This window comes from Eleutherodactylus coqui, chromosome 2 (assembly GCF_035609145.1).
Source record: "Eleutherodactylus coqui strain aEleCoq1 chromosome 2, aEleCoq1.hap1, whole genome shotgun sequence".
Lineage (NCBI taxonomy): Eukaryota > Metazoa > Chordata > Amphibia > Anura > Eleutherodactylidae > Eleutherodactylus > Eleutherodactylus coqui.
Window position 1 is genome coordinate 229,975,160 of NC_089838.1, and position 18,375 is coordinate 229,993,534.

At 44.7% G+C, this 18,375-nt stretch overlaps 1 protein-coding gene across 1 annotated transcript; it reads right to left on the bottom strand.

The window, feature by feature from the left end:
* Nucleotides 1–1,083: 1,083 nt before the first annotated feature.
* On the bottom strand, nt 1,084–17,754 carry MAPK6 (mitogen-activated protein kinase 6). Its single transcript, XM_066592592.1, has 6 exons — nt 17,600–17,754; nt 11,194–12,362; nt 6,760–6,904; nt 3,897–4,061; nt 3,594–3,795; nt 1,084–3,463 (listed from the first exon to the last, which is right to left on the bottom strand). Exons 2-6 carry the CDS (start codon nt 11,746–11,748, stop codon nt 2,365–2,367), a joined length of 2,166 nt encoding a protein of 721 aa, XP_066448689.1. The 5' UTR covers nt 11,749–12,362; nt 17,600–17,754; the 3' UTR covers nt 1,084–2,364.
* Between the last annotated feature and the right edge of the window lie 621 nt (nt 17,755–18,375).

The following is an 18,375-nucleotide window of genomic DNA, read 5'->3' on the forward strand; positions in this document are numbered from 1 at the left end:
AACATATAGTATCAATGCACAAGTGAAGATTCACTAGCCATTCAATTAGTGTCTTCACAATAGATCAAGTAGTACAAAAAGACTACTTTAATAAGCTACCATCTGAAGCTATAAAAATAGCACCCTAAATCTGTTTTCCAGTGGCAAGACCCCCACTAATCAAACTTTCATTACCTCTCTTAGGGATTCGGAGACAATCCCTTTAAAGATCTCTTATGTCTTCATAGAATGCACTTAGGTACTACAGGATAAACCTCAAGTTAGGCTCAGCTGTAAAGGCTTGCTTATTTTACTTGTATGAACACCATTCATCCACCACAAGAAAAAAAGTAAATTGATAGCTGAGGGCTAAAGCAAATGAGAACAGATCTAAAACACATGTGAAAAAGGGTCCTACAAGGTAACACGCTCTATGGAAACATTTTGGGAGTACTTTCTATCATGAGTGAAAGCTACCTATATAGCTCACAACAGTTTGCAGTTAGAAATGTGTTCTCTCCTGTCTAAAGAACGCCACTTGAACTACTGTATAATAATGTCATGTGACATCTTAATTAAAAGGGCTTTTACTACTTAAGACCTACTCTCAGAATCAGGGGCTCCGCTGATCGCTGGAAGCAGGTAGCACTGTCTGCATTGCAGCAGCCTAGTTGAGCACTGCAGGCACAGCTCCCTCTCAATGCTATGGGAGTTGTGACTGCAGTAGCAAACTGGGTCACTGCAATCTTGACAGCACTAAATGCTTCCAGCACAGTTTGCACGCATGGCAATCAGTGGGTATCCAGAGTGGCGTGCCTCCACCGATCAACTGATGACCTATGCTAAGAATAGGTCATAAACAGTAGAAGTCTGCCAAAACATGGATGCTTATTTTAGACCAAGTGATCTTGATGTATCAGCAATGCCACACAATTTCACACCTTGATATCATTATCCCTCTTTCTAGTCCATTTCCCTTGCTTTTTAACCACATTTCTAAACAAAGTTGGGAAAGGATTCACCAAACTTTTTCCACCCAGAAATGAACAGTTATCGAAAACACTAAAAGTACGCCGCTTTTCACAAAAAAATACATAAACCCTCTTTGTTGCTGGCCATGTTTATTTGTCTTAAATAGGGGACCCAATAGTACACAAATAGTATGCAAAATTCAGAGGCAAAACAAGTTTCCAGGGAATTTAGATACTACATGCTATTCTTCTCATGCAGGTTTGAAAAAAAATAAAATAAAAAGGAATTTCAGTAAAAACATACAATAAAAGTCAAGAGAAAAAAAAATCTTTTACAGACAAAATCTTAACTTACAGTAATGTTGTACCATAATAAACTCCATGCACGCCATTCTTAGCATTACAATAAAAAAATGAAAATACATTTCTAGGAGTATTTAATATTTAAGCAATTCCTATGGTTTTTTTTTTTGTAGAGATCCGTCAAGCACTTTGAAAATACAAACTCCTACACACAGTGAGAACTTTCCTTGAAATGAAAACAGATGAAAATAAGAAGTGAAGAAAACCTTATTAATATGCAGGTTAAATATACAACAATGTAAACCGTAAATAAAGTCAATTCGAGACTTTGACAACCTAAGGCTTTCTAGCTGCCGACATCCAAGTACAGCGGCAAACTGCTGGCCATACTGAGTTGTTCGACAACCAGAGAGATGGAAGTTGCCAAGCGTGCTTCTAAACCGCCCAAAGATATCCATCTTCAAAGAACTGATAATAAATAAAATACTGCATATTAAACTTCACTACATAGGATGTCATCCAGAACATGTATAAATATCTCTGCAACTTCTCATTTAGGAATAGCTACTACGATAATGCTGGCTTAACAGAGGTGCATGATGGATAGCACTGCGGCGGCCGAGTGACCGCCTACTGTTACCTTGAGGTAGATAACACATGCATACCAAAATCTGCATTCTTCAGTTGCTGCTGGTATCATGTGTTTCAAGAAATGGATATGAAAAAAAAAAAAAAAATTCTAAAAAACACAATGAACTGAAAAATAAAAATCGGAAACTGACATTTCCGTGAAAATGTGTTGACGTCTCACTGTTACATCAAGGCAATTTTATTCTGAGAAAGATAGCAATTGATTTAGACTTCGTTTTAGTGCATTTTTCCTGTCTCCACCTATGTTGCATTATTTTGTTTTTCCTCGTGTGCAAATGCCATGCCAGTTTAAAATATAGAAAGTAAATTCTAGATCGTAAAAACAATGGTAAACAAAACTAAATGTTAAATACGTACTAAAAATACAATTCAAGTAAGAAAAGAGTTATGCAGAAAGAAAATTAAAAAAAACCTCATGGGACAATTGATAAAAGGATATGTAAAGAAACGTTTGAGTGTTTTAGTTTAGATGTTTCAGAATGCTGCTGTAAGTTTTGCGGGGAATCTGTGGGGATGATTTCATGACAGAAGGCGTCATCAACGTGGCTTGTATTGATTTAAGGGGAGAGCCGAGAGGATTCTGAAATTGGGGAATACCGATACAATCCAACTGTTTATTAAGAATGATGTCTCCGCTAAAACTCAAGATGCCCTCGTCATTTTCTTTACTCCCAACCTTGTCATCTTCTATTGGCTCGGGATCTAACACTTCTGCCTCTTCTTTCCTACCAAATAAATTATCTAAGTAACCGGTGTAGGTATTTTCCTTTTCGACATGATCATCTTTTCTCACTTCACAACAAAACCGGTCTATAAGGAAGCAGTCTTCACCGCTTAGGATTGGACTGTCCCAAGAATTTTGGTTTAGGGCACCCAACTGTGCCAAATTGACCATTCCTTTCTCCTGTTTTTCTAGGCTTACAGACTTTGATATTAAGGATTTGTATTCAAGTTGTGTGACAGAGCTATTCAAGTCATTCAGTTTGTCAACACTGGAAGCATCATGCTGCAAACTTAGCTCAATGGTACCTGCTATAAATGAATCGAAGTCGAATTCTTTACGTTTCTCCCTTTCTTTCTCAACTAGCTGCTGGGAAGCTTCCTTAAGAGCTATCTGAGCTTTCACCAGACCATTTCTTTCACATTTTGATTTGCCTTTCTTATCAGTCCTCTCCTTACTTTGCTCCTTCCAGTTAGACAGATCTATAATAAGTTTTGGCTCATAATAATGATTCACCTCAGTCTCCCTCCAAACTAGATTATCTAGATACGACGAGGACCTCATTTTGAAGTTACAAGTATGACTACATTCCAAATCACAATATTTGTTCTCATGATGATCTGAATGTTCCCAGGAAGGCTCAGCATTAAAGTATGGGTCAAAAGCTGGATCTTCCAAATACTTTTCTCGATCTCCATCCATATATTTGCGAGGGTCAACCTGCACCTCTTCTTCATCACTTCCATCGGAGAGAGCTCTTGGATCACGTTGGACTTCATCGACTTCAAAATTATTGTGTATAGGCCAATCATGGTCTGAATACTCACTATCATGATACCTGGAATTAAACAAACAGAAGCTAAGTTTTCTTTGCTCTTCCTTGATGTGACAATATTTAATGTGCATCAAAAGCACATGAAGTCAAAAGCATAGGCACGATATTCCGCTTATAATTTTTTTTTAATTACCTTTCGCAGTTATGAACATGGCCGTGGTTGTCATCCATCAGTAAAATATCATCCACCTCATCTTCGATATGAAAAGGATGGCTGGAAATTGGCTCATCCAGTGGAAATGAATAGATGCTCATATACGGGTGAGACAAAGCGTCTTCTGCTGTTAGTCTATCCATAGGACTAAAGGTCAGAATTTGCTCCAGGAAATCTAGTGCTGTTATGATTGAAAAAGGAAAATATTAATATTGCCCTTCATCCGACGCCAAACCATTTACGTGTTAAAAACAATGACTATTAGGCATTTGAGGCGCTCACCTTCAGGGCTAATGCCCGGGAGCAGCTGTGTCAGAGGAGTATGTGGCACGGTCATATCTTTTTTTATATAGACTGGGATGACATTGAGAAGTTCCTGTCTATCCTCTTCATGTACAACAGGTATGGATTCTAAGATCAGCTGCATTTGCTCAAGTTCATGAGCTCCTATAAAAGCAAAAGGAAATGTGGCATTATGGAATGAGGTTACGAGCTGCTGAAACCATAAGAGGTTATTCGCATCTCATTATTGGCTTATGCTTCGCTTAAATGCCAGTAAAAGTCCCCCGGCTGTATACATTACACAGAGGCTGTCTCACATGAGCGTATGGCAACTGTACCAATATCGCATAAGTGGCCATGTTGCGCTCACACGAATTGTATATAATATGTCCGCAAGAAAAATCGCAGCATGTTCTATCTATGAACATATTACGCGAGTATACATGCTAAGGCCTCATGCCCACGGCTGGGTCAGATTCTGACTGCGAAATCTCGCAGGGGAACCAGACCCGGTGCCCCGGCAGAGACACATAGTCTGGCTGGCGCACATTCGCAGTGCAGGGCATGACGCGGATTCCCACGATACTTCTGCAGTGTTCACTGCGGAAGTGCCCCGGGACGGACGGCTTCCATTGACTACAATGGAAGCCGACCGTGTGATTTTCCGCTCCAAATAAAGCATGCTGCAATTCCCTCCACGAGTGAAGAAAAAAAATAAAAATAAACTGTTGATTTCCGCTCGTGAGCCAGGAAGAATCTTTTAAAATAGAATGTCTATGGACAGACATTGCTGCGGAATTCGCGGCAGGCATCCGCGAATTCCATAGCGAAAATCTGTCCGTGGGCATTGGGCCTAAGATAGTACATGCGGATGGGCGGCCCGCAGCCTGTACACAATGTCACTGTGTACTGTCGGCATGCATATATCTCACAGCCCGAATGCTGCAAGATACGCTTGTGTGAGCCCAGCCTAACAGTTATATTCATCACCCATAAACTAATATGTGATGTGATTAACAATGTGAGCTTTTTCATGACAGTATAGTCTATAGTTAATGAATGCCAGTGTTAGGCATCTGTTTAAGGGGAACCTGTCAGAACTTCACAGCCCTGTAAACTGTTATGGGGCTCAAAGCTTAGGGAACGGAGAGTTGCTTTTAATACTCCCCAGATCCCCTGCTCTAGTGCTGTGACCTGAAGAAATCAGCATGCACAGTGGGACACAGAAAGCCATGTGCACACGCCTCTCAGAGATCTCTGTGGGAGTGTGTGCAAATAGCTTTTGGGAAAGTCACACTGTGTGCACCGATTTCTCGGAGAACCTGGCAAAATAAATATAAAAACAGCTCTCCAGACTCCAAATTTCCTCATCTTTGAGCCTCATAACAGTTTAAGAGCAACCCTCTGGTTTGGGGATAAAATTATGTCCTGGGACAGAAAAGTATATTACACATACAGTTCTTCTGTCACCCCTTTGATCTGCCGGTTTCGGACCCCGTTTTTGGATTGTCCAAGATAGCTGCAGCAGTTTTCTAACTATTAATGCACACTGCACTGCTCTCTGATTAGCCAGTGCTGATCATGTGAGCAGCTCTGGCCAGTCAGAGCGCAGATATAGTGCATTAGTAGTCCAACACTACCAATGCACCAGTCCATGGGGATTATGTAGTCTGAAGATTGTGTTGGCCATACTGGAAGATGGCAAAGAACTACTGCTGCAGGTAATATACCCCCTCCAGACCTGGGATAGAATTTTGTCTCAAAACCAAAGGGTCGTTTTAACAGATCCACCACCCATAGGCTATTAAGGCATGCGTTTAACGGATCCGTGACAATAAGCCATTGAAAAGTTTATGACATATCCGTCAAGCTGAGACCTGTGATGATACAATATAGTGGCTTCTGTCACCCATAGACTGATATGTTTATTTAGTGGAACTCCTCAGGATGGAATTGCATAGTTATTACTAATGACGTATACGGACAAAAAAAGAAAGAAGCCAAAAGGCCACTCTTAGCTTTTAATCTGACTAATGGAGTCATATGGACAGGTTAGCACATGTGTCAGGATCTTTCCCGCTGTACATGCTAAATATACCCCTCACACAAAACAAAACACTAAAACAAAACTAAGTGTGAACAGCCCCTTAGAGAACCAGAAAGACAAATAGTTATCGTATGTAACCTTTTTGTAGGCAAAATGCTGATATAAAAACAAAAGGTCATCTTTCATGAATCCCTGCTGTTATCTGCATACAGCGAAGGGAGCTCCATTTAAATGCAAATAAAGCTAATAAGCTACTAATAGGCATTAGAGCCCACTAATAGCTGTGCAAAATGAACCCTTAAAACTATCACTCAAACTGTCTTTTGAGCGATCTTTGCGTAAGTGGGGCTCTAGAGTACAATTAGGACAGATGCATGCATCTCTAGACGGGGGCAGGGCTGCAGGCACAGAGCCTAACATCACATGGTTTGTTCCTGTTAGCTGAAGGGTAAGGGCCCTTTTACATGGAATGACCTATCAGGCGCAAATGCCCAACAGGTCGTTCCAGCGATGATTGTTCCCTGTGATTGTACACTATACCTTTCTTTGTTCTACTTTGAGCTTTAATAAAGCCAGCACTAAGCTAGTCCCCCCAGGAAGAGGACAGAAGTGACTTCACACAGTTGACGTCTCTTGTTCTTTCTCCAATGATCATCTGGATACACAAACTTTTTTCTTTTCTTTACACACAAAATATTTTCTAGGACAGGCTGTGCAAATATCAGCCTTGTTCTGTCATTCCTATACAAGTACTTCAATACAAAATGATCTACTCATTGCTTTAGTTTAAAGACATTAAAATAAAAATGTACCAACCTGCAAACAGGGTCTTTCCAGTCAGCATCTCAGCAAAAATGCATCCAGCTGCCCACATGTCAATAGCTTTAGTGTAATTATTGGGTGAAAGTAAAAGGCGAGGAGATCTGTACCATTTTGTGACAAGACCTTCAGAAAGATGTCCCTGGATAGAAGAGAAAAAAAAAATCAATTACGTTTATCAAAAAGACTGTACTTCACTATCTGAAAACCAATCTTAACGACAACACAGCTGCTAGAAATGTTAGTGTGAGGCTTACAAAGAAATTATGGTTTCTCCTACATTGCAAGAGCTTCTGGTAACACACTACTGCTAACCTGACACTACAATTGTGTGCCCACATTGGGCTGCCTGTCCACGGGTGTTTTTGCATTGCATTCCCCGCGGCGATAATCTGGCCCGGCAAATCGCAGCATGCTCACCGTGGAGATCCCTCAGCTGACTCCTGCTCCCGGGCCGCGGATCTCTGCCACGGGATATCGCAATGCCCGTGGACAGGCAGCCTTACACACTCAACAAGCTTCAAAATAGTGAAGAACATTTAGTAACAAAGTAGCAGCAGAGCAATCAACTACATTAGGGATATTGGAACATCTGCATAGCTGAAGACCTCTTCATTAACAAGCTGTTTTGCCCACTTAGAAAAAAAGTTTTGATCTACATGCATTTGTGGCCGAGATCCACATGGTGTATGAGAGCCCTAATAAAGTGTCCTTGTAGTTCCGCAGAACTTCTGGCAGCTCAGCACTTCTGCCACTTTGTTTCAGGGATTGATACAATTCAGCTACTAAAACACCCACCAATTAAAATGTATGACCTGTCACAAGTTCTCTGATACTCCAGGTACACCTTAAAGGGATTTTCTGCACTTTATATATTAGTGGCCTTAGATTACTCCCTCATTATATTGCTGGTGGCCCGACTCCCAGAATCCCGACTGAATAGCTGACTGAAGGAACCACAGCACTCTAGTGAGCGGGGCAACCCCTTCATTACCAATCACAGCTGTGCCCGATGTTGCCACTGAGTGCCATTAACTTGAACAGGACTTTGATGCGGTAAATTGCAGTGCCAGGCACAGCCAGTATTGGGCGGCGTGGGCACATGTCCCTCACTGAAGTGCCCCAGCCCCTGCGATCAGCGATTGTCCCACCGGTCAGTTAACTATCCCCTATCCTGCAGATAAGAGATACCTTTACATCACTGGAATACCCCTTTATTGATCTTATTTTTTTTTTCTAATGTGAACCTAATTTTCGAAGACTTAGGTGATGTAAAGTCTATTCATTAACAGGAATACTGGCATGTAATTCAATAGGAGATGTAGGTGCTCTTCTGCCAGAACAACCAGCACTAGCCACGTCCCCAAGCAGTGCATTGCAGCACAAGTCCCCACTGAGACGATGCAGTAATTATGGTGCATAACAGGATGTACACCGCGCTCAGAAAACATCTCACAAGGTTCAGCTGCTTCTTGTGAAGCTAATTAAATGAAAACATGAAAGTTGTGTGCAAGCACAGACAACTCATAACTCAGATAATGCAAGCTTATCAAAGTTAGCCCTGGCATGTGGTTTTAGGCACTAGGGGGCAATTTTTAAGGGTTGCAGGCTTCAAAGGAAACCTAAATCAGACAAGCCAGTTGTCCCTCCTTTGTCACAATCTTTCCAGAAATTGGAGCAATAAGGAAAAAAAAAAAAAACAAAACTCCATATTACAGTAGGGCTGCACCATGATGTCAAGATGCCATTCTCTAGCACACATGACCACCTCAAGTGGCACAACTGTCCAGATGTCTGCAAGCTGCCGGGTGGAGGATTTGTCTGAAATTAAATCCCCTAATGAGCCGTCCACGTGTGACATGATTGGAATAGTGGCACTTGTGTGTATATGTAGGGGCCTCACTTGTCTTTGGCTCTACCCCAGGTCAGCAAAACACTGCAGGGGACAATCAGAACCAGTCATCACAGTCCCACACTACAGCTTTACACTCCGAGCCGGTGATTTACAAGGGATGCCCACTTGGAAACTATTAACCCCTCCCAACGTTTAAAAAAAACCGATTACTCATTTATCCATAACAGTAGCTGTCTGAGGGCTTGTATTTTGCAGGACGGGTTGTATTTTTCAAAAGTACTATGTAATGTACTGAGTAATTCTAAGTGAAGTGAAACGGGTGGTGGTGGTTGTGGTGAAGGGGGGGGGGGGGGTGAATTCAACTAAATTACATGGTAACTTTATTCTGTGGGACAGTACAATTATTGCGATTCCAGCTTTATCTAGTTTTATTGCTGTACTACTTTTAAAGCAAAATACATTTGGTAAGAAACAACATTTTCTGCCACCATAACTTTCATTTTTCCGCCGACAGTTGTTCAAGGGGTCTTTTTGTGTGGGACATCCTGCAGTTTCTATTGGTACCATTTTGTAGTACATATGATTGTTTTTTTTTTTTTTAATAAAAAACAAAACGTAATTCAGGCGGGGTTTTTTTTTTTAATCACAGTTCACAGCGTGGGGTAAATAGTGCGTTACTTTGATAGACTTTTAGGGACGCAGCGATACTATTTTTTTTTTCTATTATAAATATGGCAAGGGCGGGTGTTAAACCCATTACCTTTTATTTTTCATAATCAATAAAACTTAAACAGATTTTCACATTCTTTTTCTCCCATCCCCATAAGGGACATTAACTTGCGATAGTTTGATCGCTTCTGCAGTATGATGTATGGTGCGGGATTGACCCCCCGATTCCCCATGATGTAACTGTACATCATGAAGCATCAGTAGGTTATTGGTCTAGCTTAGGACAAGTCATCAATAGTATATAGTCGGGTGTATGTTGCTGAGAACGCCCACTGATCAGCTGTTCTCTGGGCTAGAACGCTTGTACACTGAGCGAATTTCTGCAGGAAGTAGACAGCAATATTGTCACTGCAGTGGCCCAGCTTGGTATTGCAGGCAGAGTTCCCATTTATTGCAATGGAATCTTGGTATGCAATACCAAGCCTGGCCACTGTAGTAGGAATGGAGACATCTACTTCCATAGAAACCAGCTCAGTGCAAGAACAGCAGCCCGGCAAAAAGCTGAACAGCGAGGGTCCTGGGCAACAGATGGGCCATTGATAGTTTACAAACTGACAACCCCTTTAAGCATTCAGATTCCAGCAGAGATGTTAAAGAAAAATTGTGTATTTTTAATGGTTCCCGGGTAGTGAGTATACACAGAAGTCATAACATTAAAATCACCTTCCCGATTACACAGGTCTCCTGTGTGTCACCAAAACAATTCTGATCGGTCGAGGCATGAGCACCACAAGCGCTCTGAAGGTGTCCTGTGGACATGCTTTGAGCCAGTCATCAGAACTGGTCCTTCTAAAAGTCACTCAGATCTTTGTGTACCCATTTTTCCTGTTTTTAACATGTGAACTTCAAGAGCTGATTTCACTTGCTTCCAAATACATCCCAACCTTTGAGGGTATGGTGCCATGTAGCGATCGCCGTATGGCTGGGTTGCGGCAGCGATGCAGGTTCTGTTACAAATCATTAGCAGTCAGCCACGCTGCTGAGGCAACTGCTAGGCGTGACCGTACCCATATAATCAATGTAATTCACCCCTTGGTTTATACCCCAGTAACTACAACGAAAATCACACCAGATTAGATGATGGGGTTTTCTACAACACAAGAATAGCCCCATTTATGACTTGACTGATGGATTCAAAAGGCCACATACATCATCACATCATCAAGAGGGGTGTCGTCTCTCCTTAAGGAGAGCACCCAAAAAGTGTGTAGAGACCCTTACAGGGTGAGTGGGTCAGGGTATGGCATAGTCTCTCCCCAAGGAGAGCACCCAGAAGGGGTGTGAGAAGACACCCGAGTGGTGAATGAGGAAACGTATACGGCCATACACTCCTCTGGTAATTTATGCAAATAAAGAAGATGAAACAATACCTCTGCAGCGCCATCTATTGGATGGCAGCATTCCTGCAAATCAATGAGCGACTTTTTAACAAGTAGGTAAAACAATGATTGAGAATAAGAAACCAAGCCAGAAATCGATTTGAAAGAATGCTGCCATCCAATAGGTGGCGCTGCAGAGGTACTGTTCAATCTGCCTTATTTGCATTTTGAATCCATGTAACATGCATACACAGCACAGAAATAACCAAATAACCTTTTGTTTGAGACATTGATACACTATTTGCCTCTACGTGAATGACTCTCCATAACGGCCTAACAGGACTTATTCCAATGAGACTTTAGAGCAAAAATACTATCTTGCATAAATACTTAGAAAGTAATACTGCTATACTAGAACACAGCTTAATTTAGGCTCAAAACGGTATATTCTTAGCTAGTCATGTGTAACGGTGCTACTGTGAACTAGTTAGTGCCTTCACGACAGCTCATGGTTTACAGGTTACTCACCTTATGAGAGTAATGGGGATCCATAATTCGAGCAAGACCAAAGTCTCCAATCCTCACGACCAGATCTTCGGTGTTGATGAATAGGTTTGCTGGCTTGAGATCTCTGTGCAGCACATTAGCGGAGTGGATATACTTCAGCCCACGTAACAGCTGGTACATGAACAGGCGGGCATGCTCTTCACGTAGAGGGCCTTGTTCCAGGAGTTTGGCTAGGTCGGTCTCCATGTACTCCTGAACAATGTAAACAGAGTTCAGCTCGGTGAGGGAGCTCACATCATCCGTTAGGTGCTCTCCGTTGGGGCCGAGAATTTCATATACTTTAACAATGTTTTCGTGATCAAGCCTCCGGATGATTTTGATCTCCCGGAGAGCATGTTTGACACTCTGAGGATCCGTCAAGACGATTTTCTTCACAGCCACTCGCTTATCACAGTCATTGTCAACAGCAGAAAAAACTAAGCCGTTACCACCGTAGCCAAGCGGTTTTAAGTCCATATAACGAGAGCCCAAATCAAAGCCATGAATGTTCATGAGACTTTCAAACTTCTCAGCCATTTTGGCTTACGTAGCCTCCTCCTTCCAGAACTTTTCCTAAATTATTAGACGATCAACCGCTGCAAAGCTTCTAAAGAAAAGATTTCATACACCTTACAAAATACTCTTCTTTAGAATGATCTGTTCCAAGTTTTCAGAACACATCAGCCTGCCAGGCCTGGTGTATACCGCAAGCAGTAACGCTAAAGCTCAGTTTTGACTCTTTAAAAATGACAGTATTCATAGTTCACAGAAGATGCAGCATTCCAGCAAACATCCACCAAAAACACTCGCTGAAAGTGGAAACGGAATGAAATGACATACTATGCACACGCTTCTACTGTGCAAAACAGGTGAACGTAAAACAAAAAGGTGAATAAATATGCAAGAGATCGGCTTCTATGAACATCCTCCTCACAGTGCAGATACATTCAGTGTTGAACTGGTCCTGAGCAGCGTCATTCTAGGGTGCTGGGAAGCACTAGAAATGGTTCTGTAGATATTCTAGACAGTGCATCCGAAGAGGACAACGTGGCAGACTTTAGATTAAACAGGAGTTTGTCTGTTAATGATCAGGTGGCTCCAGCTCACCACAATCACAATCGAAGCTGCCATCCATCTTATTCTCACAAACCCTGAAAGGAGAGAGAAAGCGGAGATTAGTATAAAGGTCAGTGACCGACTACCCTGGAACACATCAGAAGTAAAGACCCGTCTGCATGGAACGTAAAAGAGGGCAAAAAAATTAACAATCGTTCAGTGGAAACAATTAACTGACAAATCAGTTGTTTGCTTTACGTTAATATTGGCCATCAATACTTTACAACCCCTTTAAATGCTTTATATGCCAATTTGGCATCAGAATAAATTAGGCTGTTTGCCTAAGACTTGTGAGTTTAGCCGCAAACCGTTTCAGACAAAGATCCTTATTCATACATATTTATACAGCTCCTATTGACCTCAGTGCTATTAAAGGGACCGGACCCTCACACACAACCCCTTTCAGGACGCAGGGCCCGCTACCAACAGCTGATCTTGGTTTCGCTCCTGGCAAACAGTCAGTTTTGCTAGAGGAAAGATGCAGGAAATTGTATTACAGGACAGCCATTCTCCACTCCAGGTGATAGAGGGCGCTCACGAGCAAGGGACCCCACTGAGGGTCATGTGCTGTAATGGAGCATATGAATAGGGGTTACCTACTTGACACAATCTCTTTAACCCCTAATAGTCACATTAAAATTTGTAAAATTCCTGGAAACGTCACTTTTCTATTGTAGATTTGGAATGAATGTCTAATGTACATATAATAGGCACATAAATCAGTGTCCTTAAAGGGGTTTTCTAATTAACAAACACATTGGGGGATATTGTATATATACATACACCGCAATACGCCTTTTTACTGACCTCACTAAAGGGTTTTGAACCTGCACATACATCTTTATAAGGCAATGGCTAGGTTGACTGACAGCCAGGCTCCTGCTCTAACAGCAAGTAGCGGAGAAACCTCAGATCCTTACATGCCACAATCGATTGCAACTGAAGCATGTAGGCAGATGGGGATAGGGCTCCTTCTGGAACCCCTTAATATGATTGCAGAGTACCAATGGGAGCCTGACAAAAGCCTCCATGTAACTCCTCCTATTTGGGCCACTGCCATAAGCTTAGTTGAATGCACTACACAAGTAATGCAGTGTACTATTGTAGCGCAATTTTATTGCGAGAAGGTTAAGCTCTACCCCTAAAATAACCCCTAGTTGCATCCACTGGAAAAAAAAAAAGAGGCAATACTTACCTAGCAGTTGCGGGCTGGGTCCTCCTGGTGCTCTCCGGAGCTCCACTGGGCGTCCTGCAGTCCACATTTGCCCAAAGATGATCACTTCCTGAAGGTTGCTGAATTCAAAAATCCTACCTCCAGGAAGCGATAGATCTGATGGGTTCATCCAGCGCTACTCAGCCAATCAATGCAGTGCTCGATGAACCAATGCGAGAACTGATTAGGTCTTGAAACTCTGCTCAGCCAATCACGTTGTGGAGGCAGGATTAATGAATTGGCTGAGCCACGGCATTGATTGGCCAATTCATAAATCCCGCCTCCATAACGTGACTGGTTCTTCAAACTCTGTTCAGCCAATCACGTTGTGGAGGCAGGATTAATGAATTGGCTGAGCCACGGCATTGATTGGCCAATTCATAAATCCCGCCTCCATAACGTGACTGGTTCTTCAAACTCTGTTCAGCCAATCACGTTGTGGAGGCAGGATTAATGAATTGGCTGAGCCACGGCATTGATTGGCCAATTCATAAATCCCGCCTCCATAACGTGACTGGTTCTTCAAACTCTGTTCAGCCAATCACGTTGTGGAGGCTGGATTTATGAATTGGCCAATCAATGCCGTGGCTCAGCCAATTCATTAATCCCACCTCCACAACGTGACTGGCTGAACAGAGTTTGAAGAACCAATCAATGCAGAGCTGAATGAACCGATCAAAGCCATGCTTCCTGGATTTTTTAATCTAGCCACCACGAAGTGATCTTTTGTAGGCGAACGAAGACTGCAGGACGCACAGCAGCAGGAAGAGCCGGTCCGAGCCTGCTAGGTAAGTACTCCTGGGAATGCAGCAGGGGCCTATTTTAGTAGTAGATAAATGTATCGCATGAAAATCACTAGTTTGTGAAATGTGATCAAGGAGGCTCCATAAGGAAACATGGGCTACAAAAAAAAATAAAAATAGCTCAAATATTGAGCATGCCGCAATTTTTTTCCCCCCCTCGCAACATATAGAAAACCTCAAAAATGTGAAGGAACCTATTTGAAAGCATGGGTTTCACATGCATGACTGGGAATTAAGTTCAACATTGACTTGTAGGAATGTTGTTTTCCAATAGGTGGTGCTGCTGAGGTATTGTTCCATCTTCTCTATATGAACGGCCTTATAAGGGCTCCTGTCCACGGGCGTTGCAAAATTCCGTGGCGAATCTCCGCCGCCGGATCTCCATGGTCAGCCTATCTGACATATAGGCTGACCGTGGAGAATCACGAATTGCCGGCCGTGAACGGAGAATCGCTATGATTCTCCCCTCGTGGTCAGAGGAGGGGGATGGGCGCGCTTTCCATAGCAACGCTATGGAAAGCGTGCATTGTGTTCCCCACGGCCAGATTATTGCCGCGGGAAATACAATTCAAAAACGCCTGTGGACAGGCAACCTTAGTCTCCTCACGGAGAAAGGATACTCTTCCTGACCCACATAGAAATGTGAAGCACTGAACGGCAAGGGAGCAAGAACACGATTCTCAACAGGCTTACAAGAATAGTGCAGTCTGAGCAAAAAAAACCCCAAAAACCTAATTTGTTTTTTTGGGATTTATTTTTACCGTGTTGACCATGTGGCATGCCTATTATGTTAACGTTATTCAACAGGTCGTCATGATTACATCAATATAAGGTTTAGGTTGGTTTTATTTTTGTCATGTTACTCTTGCACTTTTGACACCCCCACATTCCAATTCCTCCGAGTTGCTCTAATACAGGAGCGGACAAAATAGGATAAACTGCACTACTTCAGTCATTCTATTAAGCCCTTCCACAGACACAGCTTAATAAGTCAGGAATACAGGGCAGCCACGGGACCGTCACTAGGCTCCAGGCTGCCATGACCATAGAGCTGGTGCCTGTGATCTGGCTGTTCAGGGCTGGGAGCAGCAGCTTCCACTATGTATCCCAGTGTGTAGTGGATCCCACAGCCCAATCAGCTGGGGTCCTGAGCAACGGACTCTGGCTGATCAACTATTGATGATCCATCCTGAGGATAGCCTATCAATAGTATTTCTACAGAAAACCCCTTTAAAAGGAGACTATATCATGAAAACCTTTTTTTTTTTTTTTTTAATGAATGAAAACCAGATTGAGAACCACATTACATTTTGTATAACTTTTTATACATGACTACGGGCGCTGCCATCTTGCCTACACTAAGGGAACATGTCACCAGGAATGAGCACGATACACCACATTATGGTCCTCATAGGCAGCTTCCCAGGAGGCTGGAGAAGTACTTTCCCAGCTCCCTGATTCAGTGCTGTCAGCGTGGACCGTGCAGCCGGACTGCTGGCAGCATGCTGTACACATGCACTCCCATTGATTGCCGTTGGGTATAATGCCTTCCCGGACTCCAGGGAACCTGCTGTATGAGCACCACCACTTTATGGTTCTCATACCTGCTGACAGGTTCCCTTTAACAGCATTTAGAGATATGCTTTACAGTAGTCTCATGGGGCACTCACACAATGGACAGCAGGGGGCGACAGCTGGACAGCTCTCTCCACAGACAGGGAAGGGACACACTAGTATAAGTGCCCCATTGAGACAGAATGATTGTCCTTCAGAGAATCGTTGGGATGAGAAAAACTAACAATCGGTCAGTTTAAACAGAATTCTCACTAATCGCTAAGCAGTGAAAGCGTTGCTATGGAGAGCGCAGCCGCCCTGTCCACGAGCGGAGAATCATTGCGATTCTTCACTCGCGAACGGCAAATCGCAGCATGCAGATAGGCTGACCGGCGGGGATCCATCTGCCGGCTCCTGCTTCCGGGCGGCAGCTCCCACGGCAGAGATCCGCCGCCGGATACCGCATTGCCCGTGGACAGGCAGCTTATTGTGCCATTTAAACACTGGGCTTTCACTGGTTCTCATAGGAATGCTGGCGGACTAAGCAGGCTGCCGGGGGCAGCGTCACCAGTTCCTGCCATCCGGCAGAGAATCATGAGGTTCTCAGCTAATCTATTAGGCTCTGCGCTCCGTGCTGGAGATGCAGGAATTTATGATTAAAAAAAAGTATACAAAGTTTAAAAAAGTTGTTAAATCCATTTAAAGGTACAGATGTGATTGTAGAGCAGCTCATGTACTGGTGACACATCCCCCTTACACAGCGCCGATCAGTGCAGACGTGTCACATCCCCGCACACCGACAGCCGGGCACAGTGCCGGCTCATACACCGAGCACACCCCCGGCCGGAGCTCCGTCATCACTGCGTTACACAACACCTTCCTCTCCATTCACACGTCAGCGGTGACGCACTACTCTGGTAATCTACAGGGAATCCCCAGCTGTACCTAAGGGGGCACGCTGGGTGTAGTAGTCCCCCCTCACTGGTGACATCACACATACCCGCCGGGCAGAGCACGTTGTCTAGTAGTCCCTGGCAGTGAGTGGAGCCTGTGAGTCACATCCAGAGCCTCGCCGGCCGGGCGCGGGGTGACTAATGCCCACGAGGTGCGGCGTATGGCCGCCATACAGTACAGCCGGCTGTGGGGAGAGCGGCCCCCGGCGCCCATTGGCCGCACACGCAGCGGCCGGCTCCAGTCCCACAGCTGCCAGCTGGGCCGGCTACACGTCACCCGCCGCAGCTTACGGAGGTTCCTATTCACAGCGCTCAGTACGCCAGCTGTCCCGCCGCGCACAGGCCCGCTACGTCCGCTCCCCGCACAGAGAAGGTGGCTACGTGGAGCGGCCGCGGCGTGTGTAACATAAGCGGCTCACTACCTATAGCCATATAGGGGCCGTGTGCTGTGCGGGAGGGGAGGCCGGGGGCACAGCGACCACAGCGCTGCCTATGGAGGGTACAACAGGGCAGCCGCCACGCTGGGGGCTTCTCCCGCTACAGATGCCTCCGGGCCGGCGCTGTGTGGAGGGGGGTGCCGGGAGAGCGGCGGAGGAGCAGTGCCGTCAGTGGTGGAGTGCGGGGAGCCGCGGGCGCCGGGGTCCCATTGTTAGCTGCCGGAGACATGGTTGTTCCTCACACAATGGAGCCGCCGGCTCTCCGCGATGCCGGCCGGGGGAGCGGCTGCGGGTGCAGCAGGGCACACTTACCGCTCTCGTATGTGTCATATGGAGAGAGGACAGGCACCGGGGACCGGACGCGGGGGCTCCGCTCAGCTGCTCCTCTTGCCCTGCGTCTTCTAGCTTCTTCTTTGCCGCAGTCGCCATGTACTCGGACTGACTGCTGAGGGCGGAGACTCCCAGACACCCGACCCGCCGCCTCGTGCGTCACCCGGCACGCCCCCTGCAGGCGACGCGTCACCCGGCGGGAAGATTCAAACCTCTGCCTCTGTGTGCGCAGCCTGAGGGGCGGCCATGTCTGTTAGCGCGGCCCTGCACCATGATCTGGAGCCGCTGGGGAACCTAGCTCTAGTCCTTGCAGCAGCCCTATATCATAATGTGTGGCTGCTGGGTGACCTACCTCTAGTCCCTATAGCAGCCTGTATCATACACCTAGTATATAATGTGTGACTGCTGGGTGACCTACCTCTAGTCCCTATAGCAGCCTGTATCATACATCTAGTATATAACGTGGGGCTGCTGAGTGACCTACCTCTAGTCCCTGCCGCAGGCCCTGTATCATATACACAGTATATCATGTGGGGCTGCTGGGTGACCTACCTCTAGTCCCTGCAGCAGCCCTGTATCATACACCTAGTATATAATGTGGGGCTGCTGGGTGACCTACCTCTAATCCCTGCAGCAGCCCTGTATCATACACCTAGTCTATATTCTGGGGCCGCTGGGTGACCTACCTCTAGTCCCTATAGCAGCCTGTATCATACATCTAGTATATAATGTGGGGCTGCTGGGTGACCTACCTCTAG